The following is a 22,006-nucleotide window of genomic DNA, read 5'->3' on the forward strand; positions in this document are numbered from 1 at the left end:
CCATGAATTCATAGAGGCAATGTGATATTTTCTGTCTTATTATCTATCCCAGGGGTCGGCACTTTTAGAAGTGGTGTGCTGAATCATCATTTATTCACTCTAATTTAAGGTTTCGCATGCCAGTAATACATTTTAACGTTTTTAACGTATACGTCTATAATATATAACTAAGCTATTGTTGTATATAAAGTAAATAAGGTTTTTAAAACGTTTAAGAAGCTTCATTTAAAATTAAATTAAAATGTAGAGTCCCCCCGGAACGGTTACCAGAACCCGGCAGCGTGAGTGCCACTGAAAATCAGATCGCGTGCCGTCTTCGGCACACGTACCATAGGTTGCCTACCCCTGATCTATCCCTTTCTTAATGATTTCCAACATTCTGTTTGATTTTTTGAGTGGATGTTTTCAGAGTACTATGCACAATGACTCCAAGATCTCTTTCTTGATTGGTAACAGCTAATTTAGACCCCATCATTTTGTATGTATAGTTAGGATTATGTTTTCTAATGTACATGACTTTGCTTTTATCAACATTGCCTTTCATCTGCCATTTTGTTGCCCAGTCACCCAGTTTTGAGAGATCCTTTTGTAGCTCTTCGCAGTCTGCCTGGGACTTAACTATCTTGAGCAATTTTGACTCATCTGCAAATTTTACCACCTCACTGTTTATCCCTTTTTCCAGCTCGTTTATGAATACGTTGAATAGGAGTGGTACCAGTACAGACCCCTGGAGGACACCACTATTTACTGCTCTCCATTTTGAAAGCTGACTATTTATATATAGATAGTGTTGGAGGCTGGAATCCTCTTTAAGTTCACAGAATGTGTCAAGCATGGGCATCAGCAGTACAAAAGTCCCCACATTGCACCAGTACCTCGGGCTTAACCTAGAGGGACCTGTGAGGATAAAATGGTAATTAAAGTTACCATGCCCATTTAATTCTTGGACCACCTGCTAAAACACCCTGAACAAGTGCCTCTTATTATTGTGTTGTGATGCTGTTTACTAAAAATTGAATTGAGACCACTAATTCTTTCCCATAATTTAAAAAATAATCAGATAGAAACTTGTTACCATCAATACTGACTTAAGCCATATTGTAACTTGTGGTCTAAGGGCCCTCTGCCCCATCGCTAAACCATTCCCCTTTAATTTTAATAGCAACCCATTTATTATTGTGTATTAATTTTACATAATAAAACACAGATTGAACAAGTACATATGATAAAAATGTAATCTTTATTCTTTTGTCTGGTTAGTAATGTATTTATGGGAAAACATTTTGTGGCATGCAGTTCACCAATACACTACACATCAATAGTTTTAGTAAAAGAAGGAGTCTATGTTTAACTCTACCTTGTGTAAGAAACAAAAACATCCCGATGTGATGCATTATACAAGTTCACTACTTTGTTCTCGTGAAAAAAGATTCTGGATCCCATATTATATTTTGAACAGTTCTAGTGCATCATGAATCAATAAGAACAACAGTCTATATAAACGGACACCGTGAAAGATCAAGGATTCCATGAATAACTTCAGATGCAGGCAGCGCTAGAAAATCAACAAATTTCTCCATTCTTTTTCCACATACAAAGAACAACCTACTCAAAAGCAAGTGAACTCTGGTCCCCATTTTATTTCAAATTATTTCATATTAAAATATGTTCAAGTATAATAATAAGCAGAAGCATACAACTACCTATTCACTTCTTCATATCTTAAATTTCTTAATGAAAAAGAAGTAGGAATAGAAATGAACAAAAAAGTGACTGACAACAACTTGAGGATAACTGTAGCTGCTTATAGGTACAAAATGCTGAAAAATAAAGTGATTTTTAAAAATAATATAGTTTTTTTTATAAAACTGTTTTCTAACTCCACATTTTCAACAAGTTAAGCAGTTTACATGTCCTGTATAGTCCAATTATACACCGCATAATATTGATTATTTTTTTTAATTAAAATTAAATAAAAATAAGCTCTTAAATAGCAGCAAACTATTGCTTACTGACATGAGGAATGATGTCTGGTTGAACAATTTGTTTCATTTTTCCACTGACACATGGCTTCCCTTATTAGACTTCCGAACTTTGGAAGGCGTAAGATACAGCAACAAGGCGTAAGATACAGATAAACATGCATCAGTAACAACCTTCAAATTATTTATAATAGTACAGAATATATCATATTACCTGTTGAAAGTTTGCAAACTCGACTTATTAAGGTACATATTTAATGTAATAAATACTGTGGTCAGGTCATTATTTGCTTGCTCAAACATGTACCACTGTGTCAAACGATTTAAATATCAAAAGCCATTTGATTGACAATTACAATGTCAGCCTTGCTGAGAACAGATGACATTTAAAAAATACTGCAGGATAAAGCAGAATAACTACACCTATTTGAACATTTCAGTGTTTAGGGAAGATTCATTTCATATAGCAGAACACTTGACAAAAACATAAGGGGACCAAATTCTTCCCTGATTTACACCTCCCCTGCCATGTCTCCCCTGTGCAACCCTAACAGGGTTGGGTTGGGGGCATAAGGTATAAAGCAAGGCAATATTTGTCCCAAGGTGCTTAACGTTCCCATTGATCTGCACATGTTACTCCCTTTATCTTAAATGGGTTTTACTCACGTGAATAAGAGAAGTAGAGACAGAATGTAGCTCCAGACCTTAGAGTAAAATATGGAATGCACTGTTGAAATGTAATAGTCTATATTAAAAGGCAAAACAAATCAACCAACCAAACAAAAAAAAATGACTGTTCCATTTTTGGGAATTCTTTTTGACTTTATATTTATGATTTTTCTGGATTTTACTTCATGATAGTTAAAATACTTCAAAATTAAGAGCCAGCCTGAAATCTGGAAGTAGTTAGAACTCTGCTGCTCTTTGTGAGGTCATGTTTTTCCATGCATGAGCTATAAGTACAGCATGCCTTCATGCAAATCACTTCAATCTGAACATGAGAGAGAATCAGAGTATAATAACTCACCAAATATAGACTTTAAAATAGCTAAATAATTTTTTTAAGAAAACCAAAAACTAAGTAACCAAAAAGAAAAAAGTGAAACTAATAAATGAATCAGCTGTCTGTGGGAATAACTACATCTTCCAAGGGCAGACTCCTCTACTGGTATTTATTGATGTCTTGACTATATCCCCCATGGTCTTGTCATCTTTTTGTGATGGCACTGATCTGATTTAGGTTTAAGGTCACAGGGGCAGTGACCTCGCTTTTTAATTGGCTTGTTAAGAACCATGCATGCCTTATCATGCTGTATAAATAGTATCTGACACTTGAATACCTGTGAAAGAGCACTTATCTCCTTTTCCCAACATAAAAGAACCACATATAAAAATCTGTGAATTAAAACAAATGACTGTACCAACAGAAATTTTAAAAGTAGGACAAATGCGGCCTACTTTGAAATGCACAGAATGGATATAATTACGCCACTGAAGTATTTGTTGTTAACACACACGCATTTTAAGAATTATAGATTTGCACCCTTTAATGTTCCTAACAGTCTGAGTAGCAATGTTGTGTCTCCTCTTCATCAGTACCAGCTGGTAATAATCATCTCTTGGCAAGGCTGTTACCCTACAGAGTCATAGTTTGATGACGAGGGGTCACTGTCTTGATATAGGCACTGACCTTAAGGGGTGTGTGTGTGTGTGTGTGTGTGTGTGTGTGTGTGTGTGTGTGTGTGTGTGTAAAAGCTGTCAGTTTGGCGTAGACCTCCTACAGGAGTCCTATTGACATAGATGTCACTTTCTCAAGCTGTAAACAATTTGTGATGAATGGAATTCTTGGTTTCCTTTTACTTTTTACTTTCCCTGGTGTCCTTACTTTTGTCTTCTTTTTCTGAATGGTCTTTTTCATATTTGTCTTTGTCTGGCTTTGTTACACTATCGTAGGAAGGTGGAGAAGTTGTGGAGGGGGTCCCATTTGTTTTTTCTGCAGCTGAGTTTTCACTTAGCTTATCCAGAGTCATATCTTCTTTGATAGGCAGACCATGCTTTTCTTTGCGATACATAAATGAAACTTTTTTCACCGTTTGCCTTAAAAGGTAATGTCTGTAAGCTCGCTGAATAACAGTAGCGGACACTTCCTCTTGTTTTCGTTTTAATGTGGTCGTAATTGGTTCATAGGAGACTTTAGAAGGATTGGCCGCCATAAAACGATCTTCCATTTGTATTCGAAGTGCATCCAGCTCATCACTGTCCCCCAAAACACGCTTTGTAAAAGCAAACAAGATGTCAAGGCAGTGAATTCTGTCACCACTCACCATGGGCAGATCCATTGCAATAAGCTGAAGAGTGTTTGGTTTTGCTACAAGAAGAGGAGGATCCAGTGAAGCTGCAAAATCAGACAGTTTACTGTATTCTATGAACTGGGTGGCGTCTGGATCAAACTTTTCCCAAACCTCATAGAACATCTCAAAGTCGTCCTCGCTCAAGGGCTCGGCACTTTCTTCTGTAGCAACACTGAAGTTCTCCAAAATAACAGCAATATACATGTTTACTACAACTAGAAATGAGATGATAATATAACTGACAAAAAAGAAAATCCCAACTGAAGGGTTACCACAGTCTCCTTTAACAGAGCTTCCTGGGTGAGGTTTATTAGGATCACAGTCTGGTTCTCCACTGTTAAGAATTGGTGACAGCAACAGATCCCAACCACCGGACGTGGTAATTTGAAATAGGCAGATCATGCTGTTGCCAAAAGTTTCAAAGTTGAACATGTCATCAATACCATCTTCCCTCTTAACATAAGCAAAGTTGGACATTCCAAATATAGCATAGATAAACATGACCAGGAAAAGCAGGAGACCAATGTTAAACAAAGCAGGAAGAGACATCATCAAAGCAAAAAGCAGAGTGCGGATCCCTTTAGCTCCCTTAATGAGACGCAGGATTCGACCTATTCTGGCAAGTCGGACAACTCTGAACAAGGTGGGGGACACAAAATACTCTTCAATCACCTTGTCTAGAAACATACCTGTAAAACAAAACAAAACAAAACAAAAGGATAGTCTGTTTTATAATGATTTAAAATTTCCATATCACAGACCATAAATGAAGACAGGCCATATCTATCCTCAGTAGAGATTCTGAATAGGGAGAGAGTCATAATGTGCATTCTTACATTTTGCATAATAGAATCTATTGAAAGGCATTGCACAGGTATCATATTTGTTTTGGCACTTTTTATGTGGGTTATGAAAAACAAATGGATATTAAAATTAATACTAAAGTACTAAGAAAGCCCATTTGTAGTTTCTGAGGTTAGGAATGGTATATACAGATTACTATAAATGCTCTAATGCATGTTTCCTGTTTACTGTAGAATCAGAGGAAGTGAAAGCTAACTAACGGTCTATCTGATCTTGTAAATCTTCCATTGTTAAAACAAATTTTTATAACAAATGTTTGCCCTTCCATTCATTAGATTCCTTTTAAATGTAATTATTTCTTACCTACTATGGAGAGAATGACAACTACAAAATCAAAAATGTTCCAGCCTATGGTGAAGTAGTAATAACGGAGTGAAACTAGTTTGAGGACACATTCTCCAGTGAAAAGGACAATAAAGACCATGTTAATCCAGTATAAAATATGTTTCATCTCATCACTCTGCTCATCAGTTTCTATCATCATTGTGACCATGTTGAGGCAGATAAGAATCATGATGCTGATATCAAATGCTTGTTTTGTTACAATATCAAACATCAAACCTTGGAATTTGTTCTGAAAAAAAAAAAGTGAAAAAGTCGGATTTTATTAAATCTCTCTCTCTCTCTCTCTCTCTCTCACACACACACACACACACACACACACACACACACACACACACTCTCTCTCTCTCTCTCTCTCTAACTGATGAGATCTAGTTCAGAAAGAAAAGCCCTAATGCAGTTTATTTCTTTTTAAAGGAAGGCTTTGGGAATCAGCGAAACATAAAATCTGAAAAAGTGAAGAAAATAAGTCTGCCAGTCTAAGTTTTCCTCCAGGAAATGGATTGGTTTTATACTGTCTCATATCTGAGAGCTATCACATGAAGAGATTCAAAGATTCTATTGTGACCACAGAGAAATATGCAAAAACAATGAGGAGTCCTTGCGGCACCTTAGAGACTAACAAATTTATTTGGGCATAAGCTTTTGTGGGCTAAACCCACTTCATCAGATGCATGGAATGGAAAATACAGGGGCCGGTATTTACACAGCACATGAAAAGATGGAAGTTGCCTTACCAAGTGAGGGGGTCAACCCCCCACTTGGTAAGGCAACTCCCATCTTTTCATGTGCTGTGTATTTATACCTGCCTCTGTATTTTCCACTCCATTTATCTGATGAAGTGGGTTTTAGCCCATGAAATCTTATGCCCAAATAAATTTGTTAGTCCCTAAGGTGCCACAAGGACTCCTCTTTGTTTTTGCTGATACAGACTAACACGGCTACCACACTGAAACAGAAATATGCATACATTTCCATTTCCAACTATAACATCCAGAAATGTTTGACACTTAGCTTGCAATTGTGATTTGCTCCCAAATTCAGATGAATGTAAAATAACGTGCATTCTTACCGCTGGTCTAGGTATAGGTTTTTGTGGTTTCTTTGAACCCAGCTTTTTCATTGCATTGTAATATTTCTTCTGTTCTTCTGTCATGAAGATGTCTTGACCTCCAAAGTAAAGAAATGAAAAAACTGGTTACAACCATGCCATTAGAGAGATATTTCACTGGTTATTCAAATATATACGAACACAGAATTTACTATACAGGTATTCATTCTTTCAAAAGACAAAATTCAGGGATCAAAATAGATTACATAAACTGAATTATTTAAGAGTATATGAAGTCTTACTAGAAAAATTAGGCTTTAAAGAATTACTTTAATACTTCAAACGAATGTTAAGAAGGAAAACAGTTCCCTTAATCTAATTGGTTGGGCCAGGAATCTGCAAAAGCAGAAGCTAACTCTTGCCTTTGCTTTAAAAAAGTACAACTTGCCACTTTGGCAAAGGCCGACAATGCCTCCAGCACCTGCATACTAACCCAACAACTGAAATGAGACCAAAGTATTACAACCCAAAGAAGACTACAACACAGATACTAGAAGAGACTGAGGTGCACCAGTGCCTGAGGCCCTCACAGTGGCAGGGAAATGATTAAATCAGATATGCCCAGATAATCCTGGCAAATGACCTGCACCCACATGCTACAGAGGAAGGCAAACAATCCCCTAGCATCACAGCCAATCTGACTTGGGGGGAAATTCCTTCCCGACCCCACATATGGTGATCCGTTAGACCCTGATCATGTGAGCAAGAAACAGCCAGCCAAGCATCTTAGAGAGAAAATGTTCAAAGCCCTAGCCCACCCCACAATGTGCCCATCCCCAGCCATGGCCATCCCTGATATGTCAGAGAATGAGATGAAAATCCCCTTCCAAAGTACATTGGGGAAAGAGGGGAAATCCCTTCCTGATCCCTGTTGGTGGTTGGCTGAAACCCTGAAGCATGAGCTTTATGAAAATAAGACAAATAGAAAGTGAGCCCCGGGGCTGCTCAGCCCCGCCCCCTACCATCACAAACCATCCCATCATACAATTGCACTCATATATTTGTCCTGCTCTCTCTTACAATGAATTAAGTTGCCTCCACAAGGTACTGGGAGGCTGTTGCAGAACCTCAGCCCTCCGATGGTTATAAACCTTCTCCTAATTCCAGCCTGAATTTGTACATGGCCAGTTTATATCAATGTGTTTTTGTGCCAATATTGTATTGTAGCTTAAATAGCTCTTTACCCTCCCCAGTATTTACCTCTCTGATGTATTTACAGAAAGAAATCTTATCCCGTCAGCCTTCTTTTTGCTATGTTAAACAAGCCAAATCCTTTCAATTTCACAAGATATGCCTACCAATCCCCGATCATCCTACTAAGCTCTTCTCTGCACCTGTTCCAGTTTAAATTAATTCTTCTTGAAAATGGGTGACCAGAATTGTATTTCAAATGAGGTCTTACCAGTGCCTTGTACAATGGCATTGATATTTCTTTCTATTGGAAATGGTTCACCTAATGTATCCTAAGATCGCATTTGCCTTTTTCACAGCAGCATCACATTGGTGGCTCATAGGCATCCTGTGATTGATCCACACACTAAGGTCTCTCTCTGCCTCTGTCACTACAAACTGAAGAGCTCCCAGCTTGCAGCAGAATTTTTTTTATTATTAGACCCCAACCACACGACCTTTCACTTTGTATTATTGAATTTCATCACATTTTTGTCACTCCAGTCTTCAAGGTCACCCAGATCTTCCTGTATAATGTTCCGATTCTCCTCTGTATTGACGACGCCTCCCAGCTTTGTATCAACAGCAATTTTCATTAGCACACTCCTGCTTTTAGTGCTAAGATGAGGAATAAAAATATTGAATAAATTGGTCCCAAGACCAATCCTTGGGGAACTCTTTAAAGGCTAATTAGGAGCTCCAACATGTTGACCGTGGCTCAATGCGGACCAATCATTTGGTTTCTCAATCTGAGGTTGCAGCAGAAGATTCCAGTCTGAAGAGAATGTTTTCTTGTAAAATCTATTAGTGACGACAATTTATTTTATTTTATTTAGGGGACATTGAGGGTATGTCTACACGGCAATTAAAAACTTGTGGCTGGCCTGTGCCAGCTGACTTGGGCTCGCCAAACTCAGGCTGCAGGGCTGTTTAATTGCAGAGTAGGCTTCAGGCTTGGACTAGCCCACATGCTCTAGGATCCTGTAAGGTGGGAGGGTCCCAGAGCTTGGGCTGCAGCCTGAGCCCGGAAGTCTACACTGCAATTAAACAGCCCCCACAGCCCGAGATCCTGAGCCCAAGTCACCCGGCATGGGCTAACCGTGGGTTTCTAATTGCAGTGTAGACATACCCTGAGAGATCCATGTGAGAAGGAGCTGGTAACAGATGTCAGTCTAATGATATAAGGCCCATTCTAACTTTGCTAAATATGATTAACTGTTCATCAGCAATTAACCCTTTCATACATTTTCACTCACTCCTTACGACAATTAGTAAGAACAACTTTGGGTGGTGGTATGGTGGGGTAACCAGGGCAAGTACATGGTCTGCTCTAGTGCCCTTTCACCTAAAATCAAAAGCTGCTTTAACATTTCTTATCAATATTAAACTTCATTTAATAATTGATCAAATAAAGTTATCCAGGCCCAGATTCAAATATGGCCCATGTTCCCTACAACTGTTATGAGAAAGTTCAGATAATGATTTTCATCCCTTATAAAAGCTGACCACTTGATGTTTAAATAATTTCTTTTATATTCAGCTCTTTCTGATGTAGGGATGAAATGCTAGAATACTTATCTTCTTTTTTTGTTGGTTGAAGTTATCTATGATGACACCAATGAAAAGGTTCAAAGTGAAGAATGACCCAAAGATGATAAAGATGACAAAGTAAAGATACATATACAGGTTTCCTTCATACTTGGGCTGCTGGTCTATCTACAAAATAAGGAGAAATAGCAAAATGTCAGCACTAAATAATAAGAGACCAATTGTCTGAAGAGGATGTTTCTAATGCCTCCTAAATTTCTGCAATTATTTGTGTGTTTCAGTGCACACCAGGTATACAAAGCAGGTAAATGCATATGTGACAGTTGGTACATTAAAATGCAGGTTGTCTGTGCACACTTGCAAGTCATTTTTGAAAACTGGATGCAGCGTGTCAAACTTCATTAACCAAAAAAGCAAGAAAGCCATGACATTTGGCTATTCTGGAGCAGTACTTAAGCATTCTTCGGGCTGGTCTACACTAGGGGGAGCGGTCGATGTAAGATAAGCAACTTCAGCTATGGGAATAGCGTAGCTGACGTCGACGTATCTTATTTCGACTTACCTCGGGTCCTCACGGTGCGGGATTGATGGACGCGGCTCCCTCGTCGACTCCGCTACCGCCACTCGCCCTGGTGGAGTTCCGGAGTCGACGGGAGCGCATTCAGGGATCAATGTATCGAGTCTAGACGAGATGCGATATATCGATCCCTGATAGATTGATTACTACCCGCCGAATTGGAGGGTAGTCTGGACGTACCCTTTGTCAGTCTTTGTTAATCTATTTTTATTTAGTTAGTAAAATTTATTGTAAATAACTACTGTAAGAAAGCAAGTTGCTCCATCTGAAATGTGCACTTAATTACTTTATAAATTTAATTTGTATACAACGTTTTCCATGTTTTAAGCTTTCATTTTCACTGCCATTCAAATTAGATATTAAAGAAGCATTATGTGCACCTTAGAGTCTACCCATTCTAAACAAACAGACTTAGAATATGTACCGTACTTACATTTATGGAATCAACAGCTGCATACATGATAGGCATCCATCCTTTAAATGTAGCCTATGAAAAGGCAATGTGTTAAAATTCTATGTCAAGCTTCAGGTCAAAGAAAATGTGAAACATTTTACAATCATATTCTTATGAAAGAAAGATCCCCATTTATCACACCATGTATTTGCATATTCATAGAATAAAAGTACTTAAAGTATAGCAGTGAGAATTTTTTTTTGCCACAAATTCTTTTCGGGAAAAAAAAAATACAGATATGGCAACACTGAAACATTTCACAAATTCATGTCAGTTTTGCCAAATTATTTCAGTTAAAGACAAATTTTTAAAAATCAAAATGTTACATTTTGACATTTTATAAATGAAATGTTTCAATTTTTCTATCTGAAACAACTTTTCATTTTTAAATCTTTAATTTTATTTCGCACAAAAATGTTTTTAAAATCTCAAAATCAAAATGAAATGTTTTGTTCAACACAAAGTGAATTTTTCTTCAAAATTTTGATTCTCCAAAAACAAAAAATAAATAAATAAAAAAAATTGGTTTGACCCCACTTTACTTTTTTTAAAAGAAATTCAGACTTGCCAGTGAATCAACGAATCACTTACTTGCATAGCGCTACTTTAAAGTTAGTATCTTGGAAAAAGATGAGTAAAATAATTCACAAATTAATTTCAGCTGCTTCTTTTGGATCACAGAATATCCCTGAACAAATTCTGATTTTCCTGGATGTGTTCATTCTTTGAATTATTATGCAAACTCTTAAAAAAAATCCATAGATGGGCTGAGTTCTGGTCAACATCTGAGCTAATCAGTCATACAGCTAACTCACATGGTAATGTTTCTGTTTCCATTTTCTGACTGTTACAAACATCAGAAAGGCTTTCACAGACCACTGTGGCTTTGAATTTCTCAGGGAGAGGATTGGAACAGCTTACAAAGGCAGAAAATAAGCAGGCATGGGAAATGTTATGTATTTAAAACTTTTCATTTTTGGGGCATACAGGCTTTGCTCTAGGCATTGTTCCTAGGGGGAAAAAATCTAACATTTATTGGCTGAGGACAGACAAATTTTCATTTAATTTTCTCTTATCACATTCATACAAAGAAATTCCTATTTTGAGAGGCTATAGTCAGATTCCTGTAACGGCTTCTCCTGCCTTGGCTCTGGAAACAAATTTATCACTCTGTAGTTGTGCAGACATTGTCCTCTTATCCTGGATAAAATAACTGAACTGCATTTACTGATGTCTGTAATTTTCTGTCTAGCACACAAAAATTTTGTATATGTATGTGCCTCCTGATGGGCATTATGAGATTCCTGTAATAGCCACTCTGCCAGGGTTCAGGACAGCGGTGTTGGTCCTTTTGGTGTGTTAATGTTGCAGCAGTATCGATAACTAACTTCCTTTTTCTGGTTATCAGCATTAACAGTAAATAAGGCAAATAGTTATACAAACAATGAAGGGAAAAGAATCCCTAAACCCATGATTTAGGCACCATGTAAATGCAAGGGAATCATCCTAATGTGGGCACACAGTATGATGTCACCATAGAGAAATGTTTGGGGGGGGGGAGGGGCGCAGCGGCAAAAAATCTGGCAAAAACAGTCAGGCAGGGAGTTTTACAGATGATCTGATGCAAGTTGTTGCCCAGTCACAGAATGGTGCACAGGTTGACAGTATATCTGAAAAAGGAGAATTGGATTTATATGGAGATAATACATTTCATGGTTCTTCTTCTGAGATAAAAACGATGTTCCTCCAATGTTATTCTCTAGGTTTGGAGGAAAGGGAACATAAGGGTCATGCTGTGGTGTATCATAGGATAATTTGTACTAACCGGCAGTAAAGAGATTGCCATAGTATGATGTTAACATTTTACTTCCACGATGTCCAAAAAGAAAATATTCAAGAGATGGAATATGAGACTCAGTGAGAAATGCATTAAAATGGAATAGGATAGGCCACAGGGACCAGAAGAAATTATGGAGACTCCCAGGGTACTGCTGTCTTTGCTATTCTATGTAAGCAATCAGAAGTACAAAGTACAGCATCTGATAAACAACAAAGGAAGAAATCATGGTTGTGGAACTATTTTTCCACTGACATCAGCTGTCCAACCAGTGCAACATTTTTGTGTCATGCAAATAACACAAAGCACAATTGCTGCAATATATATGCTAGTCAGAAAAGCCACAATGCGCAGCAACATAGTTCAGGTGGAGGGAAGCCTTCTTAATAGCCACGTAATGGATAAGGACAAGTGCCTCCACTTAAGAGGCAGCAGAGTAGCCACAGTGCCAGAAAGAACAGCTCAACCTCAGCAGGGACAGTGTCTTCACATGAGGAACTGCCTCAGAACACTGGACTAGATGGACCATTGTTCTGTCTCTGACAGCAGCTAGCGCTACATGCTTCAAGGGAAGGTATGAGAAACTGATAAACAATTATGGAATAACCTAGGACAAATTTCTTTCTAATCCCATCAGCTAGTGGTTGTCTTGTGCTCTGAATAACCAGATTTATATCTGTTATATTCTGTAACCCACTTATCCATATATATAATCCTTCTTTTATGCCTACCAAGCTCTTGGCCTCGATATTATCTTGCAGTAATGAGTTCCACTGATTATTTATGAAAATGACTAAATGAGCTATATTGCACTGAATGTCACCTTGGTTTTGTACTCTAAGAAAAGATAAATAGAAGCCTCAAATAACTTCTCTACATCATTTATTATTCTATATATTTTTATCCTAGTCCCCTCCTCCCTAAACTAAACAGTCCCAATTTCCCCCCTTCTCCTCACATGAAAGTATTTCCAGGCTTCTAGTCATTTTCACCCCTCCCCCCATTGCTGCTTCTTTGGTCAGATGGGGTCACCAGGATGGAACATTGGAACTGAGCATTCCAACTAAGGCTGTACTGCTAAGCAAGACATTATTTTCTATCCCTTTCTTTATGCATCTTAACATTTCATTTTTAAGACCTCCACTGGGAAATGAATAGTTTTTTCCATTCAGCTTTCCACAATGATGCCCAGGTTTTCTTCCTGGGTGGTCACAGTTATTTTATATCTAGCAATGTGTGTAAGCAATTCAGATAATTCTTTCCAATGTGTATTATCTTGCACACTGGACACAAAAAACAAGTACTGAGATAATTTAAGAGGGGCACCATATACTGCAATCCAAAGCCCTTTTATTGAGTGTATAGTGTGCAAAGATGTTGGGATTTGACTTATTCCCTCTACTTTCCTTAAAAAAAGAAGACTTCCAAAAGCAAATTGGATGCAATTTTCGAATGAACAAGGATGTGGCTGAATTCTATGAAGCAGTGAATGCTTCAGTGTAGCATGCCCTTTGGAGCTACACTGGCAAGAGAGGTCCACCCGAGCATAGGCTTTTGGCTCAGTTAATAAATCACTAATCATATATCTATTAGCACAAACTGCCTCTGTCTTAGAAGCAACTGTGGCATGTGTCAGTATACAGCCACCATGCCTGGGTGGATTTGAGAAACACCACATTGCCACCAATATAGTGGAGAAACTGGATTGTCAGAAGAGAGCTGCTGATAAGCTCCTCCCTTCCTCCTGGGTTCTTCTTATTGCATTTAGCCTCTAGTTAGTTGAAGTGATTCTGTGAAGTAAAGTCATTTTCAGTTAACATAAATGTGAAAAAACTTTACTCAAATGGTCAAAGACAATCAAGGTGTGACCAGGGCTGATGTAAATTGAGTTAATGCAAATAAATATTCATGAGAAATTATTGTCTGGCACTTGCCCATCTCTTCTGTTAATAATTACTTATTAGATACGTTAAAAACTGGTACTTGAAAAAAGAAACAGAAACATGAAATCAGTTAAACTGCCCCCCCCCAAATACTGTAATCTCTACTACATAATTAACAATATTGGGTAAAAACAAACCATACAAAAATGTGTAATTTTTTAAACTTTACTAGAAACAACATGTAGTATGTTGACATGTTGAATATATGTGGAATTCATATTCAAATACACAGTTGAACTACAGTGCATATAACAGAGGCAGACACACCCATGTAATCCAGAATAGATAATTTATGCAATTGCCTAACCCTCAACATTAAGTGCTGGTTCTCCCAAGAGCAATCACAAAGGTAGCCTGCCAGCAGAGGACTACTAGCTCCAGAGTTTGAGAGAGAATAATTAGCATGTGTTTATGCACACAAATGTTTTCCCGGAAGCAGCTTGCCAAGTGAACCTGATTAGAAATGCATGTTCCTGTCCTAATTGGTTTCATTCTACAGATGGTCTGCTAGGAAAATACTTGTGCTCAAAATCATGACACTAATCAGTTCTTGTGAACCTGCTGGCCCACAGTTAAACAAAAGCCCCCCAAAACATGGGTAATGGTTGGAAAGCAACTGAACTGGAGAAAAACTGGGAGAGAGCATACAACATGGAGAAAGAGAAGGTGGTTTAAAACCCTCTTACTTGATCTCTATTTTTAAATCACTAAATTTATCTTCCTCATTTTTTTCCTCTGAAAATTGGGAAAGGTCCTTCAGTTTCCGTACTGGGCTACTCTGTAGCATTGGAATATTTTAGTGAAATCTGCAGAGAACTTAAACCTTTTTTTTTGTTTGTTCTCAACAGTCCTCTCTTTTTCATTCTATATATTCTGGCTGATAGTAAACACCTCTCCTCTTCCAAAGTTTACACAAATTGATACCAAATACCAATATTAATCTGCTTGCATGGAACAGCAGCAAAAAGATAATTAAGCAAGCCACCTATTAATCCCTGATAAAGGTCCAGAATGTCCACTTTGGAACTACATTTTTGTAATCTCCATGGAAACTTGCTTTTGGACATCATAGAAACAGTTTCCTTCTCCAAGACTCCCAAATTTTCATATATTTAATGCACTAACAATTTTCACTAATAGATTATCTATGACTTTATGGCAAGATAATGAAAATTAAGGAATTCAATTTTGCTTTTATAAACTATAGACAGGGAATTAAACTATAAAAATATATACAGAATTGTCACTTACTATTTGAAGCAGAGAAAGATAGCCAGCTCCAACATTATCAAAGTTTACTTTCACATTTTTCCACAGGACATCTTTATTGTTGTTCTTAAGAATCTCACAATCAGTTTTATTCATAACATTTTCTCTTGAAAAACGGTCACCACTTGTGGTGTTAACACAGAAGAAGAACTTGCCAGCAAACAAATTTACTCCCATTATGCTGAAAATTAGCCAGAATATAAGACAAACCAGAAGTACGTTCATAATAGATGGTATTGCTCCTAAAAGGGCATTCACAACCACCTAATAAAGAAATACAGGGGAGAAAAGCTTGTAAAAAAATAGCAGCAAAGTAATTAGGCATTCTTCTAAAAAGGCTAACAGCAAAAATATTTTATTCCAAAACGTAGTTACAAATTATCTTATTTTTCAAATACTTATTACAAGCCACACAATGAATCAACATGAAAAAAGGTGAAGACTAAAATGTCAAGATGAAAAATAAGAATTATTTTTTTTAAAAAGTGGCAAGACGTAATCATAAAATGTGTACGCTAAGGGAAAAAAGAAATACACGTTAAAGAAATGTAACATTCAAATTAATAAATTTGACAAATCATTACTGATGAACATAAACAATGACTGATGATAAGGACTGATTGATCTATAGATCTTTGCAAACAGTACAGAGGTTGACAAAATTAGGACTTCAAGAATTGTAAAACACATAATACCTTTACAGTATATTTATTCATACATTACTATTTTACTTACTAAAGACAACCCTGTCACAGAAATAGACCACTTTATATTATAGACCACTTGTATTATATGTTCATTTGGATCATTAGAGTACCTTTCAAGCACCACTTATAATAATCTTGTTAGGTGTTTCAAATTAAAATATGATTTTATTTCAGCGTATATAAAAGCATGTATAGTTTCAGCTTATATTATGATCAATATTTTTGCCATTATAACATAGATAATTAGGGTGGCAGAAAGAAGAGTACCTCCTGCTGGTTGAATAAGGAACTTAAGTGTGGTATCCCAGGGGAGAACAGCTTTGGCTCTTCATACCAGATAATTTAATTTCTACAAAAATTTCTCCATTAGTTCTAACCTTTGGGGTTATCGCTCCTTTGCGGAAGAGTCCACAGAGAACTGAAGAGCCAATTTAGACTGTTTAATGAAACTGGAATTTTTTCACCATGTCTCAGCCTTCAGGGATCTTTCTGCCCAGAACATGGGTGTGGATCTGCTGGTGCACTGTGATACTTACTGGCTGTAGTTGATTGGAGAGCACTTAAAATTCCTCTCACGCAATACCTTAATCCATCTTGCAAACGAAAATACTGATACTTGAAGTTATCTGCCTTTCTAGTGAAAACTTAGAAAGATGCATGGTGATTGTCCCCAACCCAGATTCATTTCAGATACGTTAGATCTCTGTTTTATGCTTCCAACTTGTACCTTAGCTAATCCTTTTGAAATAGTTTGAGGCAAAATGTCAAATGATCTCCTGAGACATATGAAAAGTGGAATTTTCTTTAGTGATGAAGTACAAAGCAATCTGCACAACCATTGTGTCATCATTAATTATAAGTATTCTAAATAGACAGAACTTTGATATGCTGCTGCTCTTCTACAAAAGTGACAGCTACAAATCAATAATTTTACATAAATATATGGCATATGGAAGAAGAAAAAGTGCTTGAAAAAGATTAAGCTAAGGTCTCTTATTGAGGAAAATGAGTCTGAGCCTAGATTTGAGCATTTGCTGATTTTGAACCAACATAAACAGTACTAATGTTCATAAAGTGAAGTTGGTTTCAGACCTACCTCCATGTCTTCCTGAAGGTAATCCAACCTGGCCAATATCTGTGACTTACAGGGTTTATGTCTTAACTCTCCAGAGGGTAGTCCATATTCCTGAGACCATGGTTTCTCAGCAACTAAAGACAGAGCTGTATTGATGGCTTCCACTTCTCTTTGATTTGGTTTATATATATGGATTAACCTCTCCTATGTTGGGAAAAGCCTGCCCTATAGCATGTCATTATCCATCCCCAGGTGTTGGATTTGCTATACAAGCTAACCGCAGAGTCATCTTCCTGTAGAGAGGATGTGTCCATAAACTCTTGAAATGAGATTGCTTCTATTAGAATGTGGACCAGAGACCACCAGTGCCCGTATCTTTGTACATGCCCTAAGGACTGAGAGACTGAAGAAAAGGGTTCTGGAATGAAAATGGTGGGTCCTTAAGAAAACTCTGGTGACAATGGATAGAGACAGAAAGTAAGTCTCCACAAGATTTATCAATATAAAATAATTTCCTGAAGATGTTGCAATCATTGTTGAAGTCAGGATTTTCATAATGAATTTGACTTTCTTCATTCATTTGAACTGTTTGAATTCTCGGTGTGACAATGCAGCAGAGATAGGACTAGTGGCGAATTTTATTGCTTAGAAATCATATTTCTGACGTCTGCTAAGAACCAAAAGTACCTAAAAGGTGCCTGATCTGAGGCATCAGTGATACAAGGCTGTAAAATATGTGTGCCCGAGAGGTCTGCCAAAACACAAACTGCAGTTGGCAAGAAACCCAGGGAAAGCCTGGTGACCAGAGGAAAAAAACGGGGGCAATTTTGAGTATAGTGTATCCTTTGATACTCGGAGCATATGTTTGCTGCAGCTGGGAATGAGCCTCCCAGCCCAGGGAAGACAGACTTGTGCAAGCAGGTCTTGAGCTAATGAACTAAAAATGGCAGTGTGGTTGTTGCAGCTCTGGCTGGAGATCAGGATCGCAGGCTTAAAGGGATGTGTAAGCGCAAAAACTTGTCTCTCTCACCAACAGAAGTTGGTCCAATAAAAGATATTATCTTACCCCCCTTGTCTCTCTAATATCAATGGATCAATATGGCTACAACAACACTGCATATATTTATATACCATGCCATTCTGCTCTGTATACAGTAGGTGGCAGGAACTAGCTACTGTGGGATCCTAAAGAATCTGTGGGATCCTACAGAATGTTGCCAGTTTCCACCACTGGTGGTGATTCAGTGATACAGTACACTTTGTAAATAATTTCTTTTGAAAGGAAAAAGGGTACATGGATATCAATTAATGTGCCAAGAACAAAGATCAATCATAAAATTAAGGGAGTTGGCATTTTAATTAAAGGAATTAAGGATTAAGCTATTGTGGTAGTGGATTCTGGAGTACATTATATGAATGACAATCAGAAATATTCAAATGGATATTGTCAGTTTACGAGTCCTATTTTAAATAAACCAAATTCCTTAGATAATTAAAAGTAAATATATTTTAAAAATCAAATTTACTTTTCAATATTTATATTTTGCGTACATTTCACTCAGTGGACAATGATAATAGACTGGCTAATTTCACATTTGTTTAGTCAATTTCATATTTTGTCTCTACAGATCAGGGATTAAATTAAAAACAAACAAAAATAACCCAAAACATGAAAACATTTCTAGTAATAATCAGATTTGATAAAATCTACTGTCCTCATAACAAAATGTTAGGCCTTAGTTACTTGTGTCTACTAAAAAGTTGGGTAAGGCATGTTTCCCAAACCTAGGAGAAAAGTGATGTAAAATTGTGTTTTCTATGGTATTACCCACAATTGATGAAAATCACAAGTGTATTGGCAGAAACTTTAAGCATGAGCAATGGACCAAATGGTTATTGTCAGAAAGATTTGGGTGTTTACATTGATTTCCTGCTACAAGAGTCCTAATATGGATATATGTCACTAAGTGCAATTTGTGCTTGACAATACATAGGTTGTACTAAACAAAGAGGATGCTCTGTCCCAAAGATCTTACAATCGAAAAAGACGCATGTGATTACAACACAATATTTAAAAATACATACAGGTACCATATAGGCAAACACGGAATGATGTGCCATCATTGAAGCTGGAAGGCTTCACAGAAGGTTTGATGAAGGACTCGAGGGAGGAGACTTACAGCAACCTATAAGAATGGTTCACAACTAAAAGGATTATGGAGAGATGTTAGTCCATAGTTAAGGTTGCAAGCAGATTTTCAATCCAAGCCTGAGTTTGCCTCACAATCTTACTTTTAAAAGGGGCCTTTTAACTTATTATTTAGTATGTATAGTCCTTGGTCAAATGCTAAGGTTGTAAAGTCAAGTACTCAAATATTAGGAAATGCCAGAATTAAGGCTGCCTGTGCAACCTTAATTCCACCCCACTGTGCATGTGCATTATGATACAGCGTTGGTTTTTTTGTTAACATAATCACATACTACTTTTTCCATAAACTTTACTAAAAATCCACCTGAGGCAGAATGGAATATTTCAGTTTACACAGTTACATTTTGACAAAGTTATAAGCAACTGAAAACTGAGGCTTATAAAAGAATGTAATGGGCAATCCTAACTGTAGGCAACACTACTTTTTTCTGCCCTATCAATGGGCTAAAGATCAGGTCTTACCTAAGCTATTTTTTGCTTTATTAATAATAAATAAAAGGAAACATAGCTTGCAGACATGTTCAATAGGTTTTTCATTTCCCACTTTCTATTACAGGGTCATCTGGCATCAGAATCATCCTACATGGGAATCCCCCCCCCCTTTTTTTTCTTTTTAACAACCTCTCCCCTGCCACCAATCTTCCACACAATTTCTCTTTCCTCACCCTGGAAAACAAAGAACATTTATTAATGTATTGATGTTCTAAGGTGTGCATTGACCTTGCAATGGAAAGCATTAACAAGAGAGGAGGGCTCCTGCCAACAAATGACCTATGATTCTGAAACTGCTAAGAATGAGAATTCTGACATCTGGTCTGCATCTGAAAATAAGACCTTGTGTTCCCATGATTATCATAACATGGATAGTGGTCCTTCCTGGGCCACCATATTCCCAGAAAACAGCGCTCAGTCACTTTATAGTAGCTATCAGAGGACTGTAACAGCTGCACCTCATTACAGACTTTGGAGGCAGGCTGCATCTGAAATCCCCAAAAGGAATTTGCTCCTGTAAAGAGAGCCCAGATTACAACCCCTTGGGAAATACTAATTACAGTATATCATGGTCCTAAGCAAACTCAATGGAACTCTGTAAGAACAACTATATGAACATACTTTTTTCCTACTAAGTATAGGCTAGTGGGTCACAACAAGGACAATCAAGAAGAATACTATGAAGAATATCCAATTCTATTATAATACAGCTTAGGTGTTTTCATTGGCACAAGGGACCAAAACAAGGTCACTTAACTTAAATCCAATAAAGGTTCCTCACCCTGATCAAAACCTCAACTAAAGTAGGTCACTTTTCTATCAGACAGCTTCTAACTCTACCTCTGTGGACCTCACCACTGTAGAAATGGTACACATCTAGTCTTCAGCTACTAAGGACAAGGCATCTGAAAGAGCTTATAAAGATGAAAAAGAGGGAAGGTTTCCCAGAGAGAAACACAGTCAAACGCATATGATGAACACTACAGAAATCCTTCTTCCTAACAGCAGTATTCCAACTTTCCCTCCCTCCCTCCCCCACACTATCAAACTCCTCACAACATATACAAGCTCCTGCACATTCTCACCTGGTTCACCTTGGTTCCCTGCCTGCCCCCCCATTACTGACATCTCATCTCATGAAGAGAAACATTCTCTTCCCTCTCCTACAATACAAGAGCGATTCCTCAGAGAATCCTGGAAGGAGTACTGAGGGTATTTTTATTGTTTTACGCTCATCCAGAACCTGATGTTTCTGCTGAGAGTCTAGGCTTTGGTGATGAGGTGGTGGGCTAGGAGGTGCTCTCAGAGTTCTGAAGGGAAGAGAAGGCCTGGTGGAAATGGAGAACTTTGTTTTTAATCTGCTTCTGAATGTGAAAGCAGATACAGGTACTGCTGCAGGAAACCTGAGCTGCCCTTTGCTTTAAAAACCAGTTTAAAGCAGCTAATATTTACCACCTATTCGTAAGTTATTTCATACTCTTTTTCTGGTGCACATGAAAAAATATGCTTCCTCTCTGAAAAACGGTTACTCACCTTCTCATAACTCTTATTCTTCGAGATGTGTTGTTCATGTCCATTCCATCAGGTGTGTGCACACGTGCATGATGGCTGGAAGATTTTTCCCCTAGCAGCATCCGTCGGGTTGGCCTGGAGTCGTGCCCTCATGGCGCCTAATATATAGCCCTGCTGACCCGCCACCCCTTCAGTTCCTTCTTGCAGGCTACTCCGACAGAGGGGTAGGAGAGTGGGTATTGGAATGGACATGAACAACATATCTCAAAGAACAATTGTTACGAGAAGATGAGTAACCGTTTTTTCTTCTTCAAGTGCTTGTTCATGTCAATTCCAGTTGGGTGACTCCCAAGCAAATTTAGGAAGTGGAGTCGGAGCTGTCCACTGACTGTAGTACTGCTCTACCAAAGGCCGCATCATCTCTGGCCTGCCTAGTAATTGCATAATGTGCGGCAAAGTGTGTATCGATGACCACGTCACCGCCCTGCAGATTTCCTGGGTGGGACTTGAGCCAGGAAAGCTGTTGATGAAGCTTGGGCCCTTGTAGAGTGCACCGTTATCGG

At 37.8% G+C, this 22,006-nt stretch overlaps 1 protein-coding gene across 1 annotated transcript in view; it reads right to left on the reverse strand.

Annotated features, from left to right (window-relative positions):
- Window positions 1-1,223: 1,223 nt before the first annotated feature.
- The window catches only part of LOC101945174 (sodium channel protein type 2 subunit alpha-like), a 190,588-nt gene continuing 169,805 nt past the window's right edge, over window positions 1,224-22,006 (reverse strand). The window contains exons 22-27 of the mRNA XM_005290394.5: window positions 15,431-15,712; window positions 10,379-10,432; window positions 9,399-9,536; window positions 6,612-6,716; window positions 5,501-5,771; window positions 1,224-5,022 (exon numbers count right to left, since the gene is read on the reverse strand). Of these exons, the coding sequence (XP_005290451.2) occupies window positions 3,839-5,022; window positions 5,501-5,771; window positions 6,612-6,716; window positions 9,399-9,536; window positions 10,379-10,432; window positions 15,431-15,712 (2,034 nt within the window). The 3' untranslated portion in view covers window positions 1,224-3,838. The remainder of the gene's footprint in view (window positions 5,023-5,500; window positions 5,772-6,611; window positions 6,717-9,398; window positions 9,537-10,378; window positions 10,433-15,430; window positions 15,713-22,006) is intronic.

The sequence above is a fragment of the Chrysemys picta genome, chromosome 11 (assembly GCF_011386835.1).
Source record: "Chrysemys picta bellii isolate R12L10 chromosome 11, ASM1138683v2, whole genome shotgun sequence".
In the NCBI taxonomy this organism is placed as follows: Eukaryota; Metazoa; Chordata; order Testudines; family Emydidae; genus Chrysemys; species Chrysemys picta.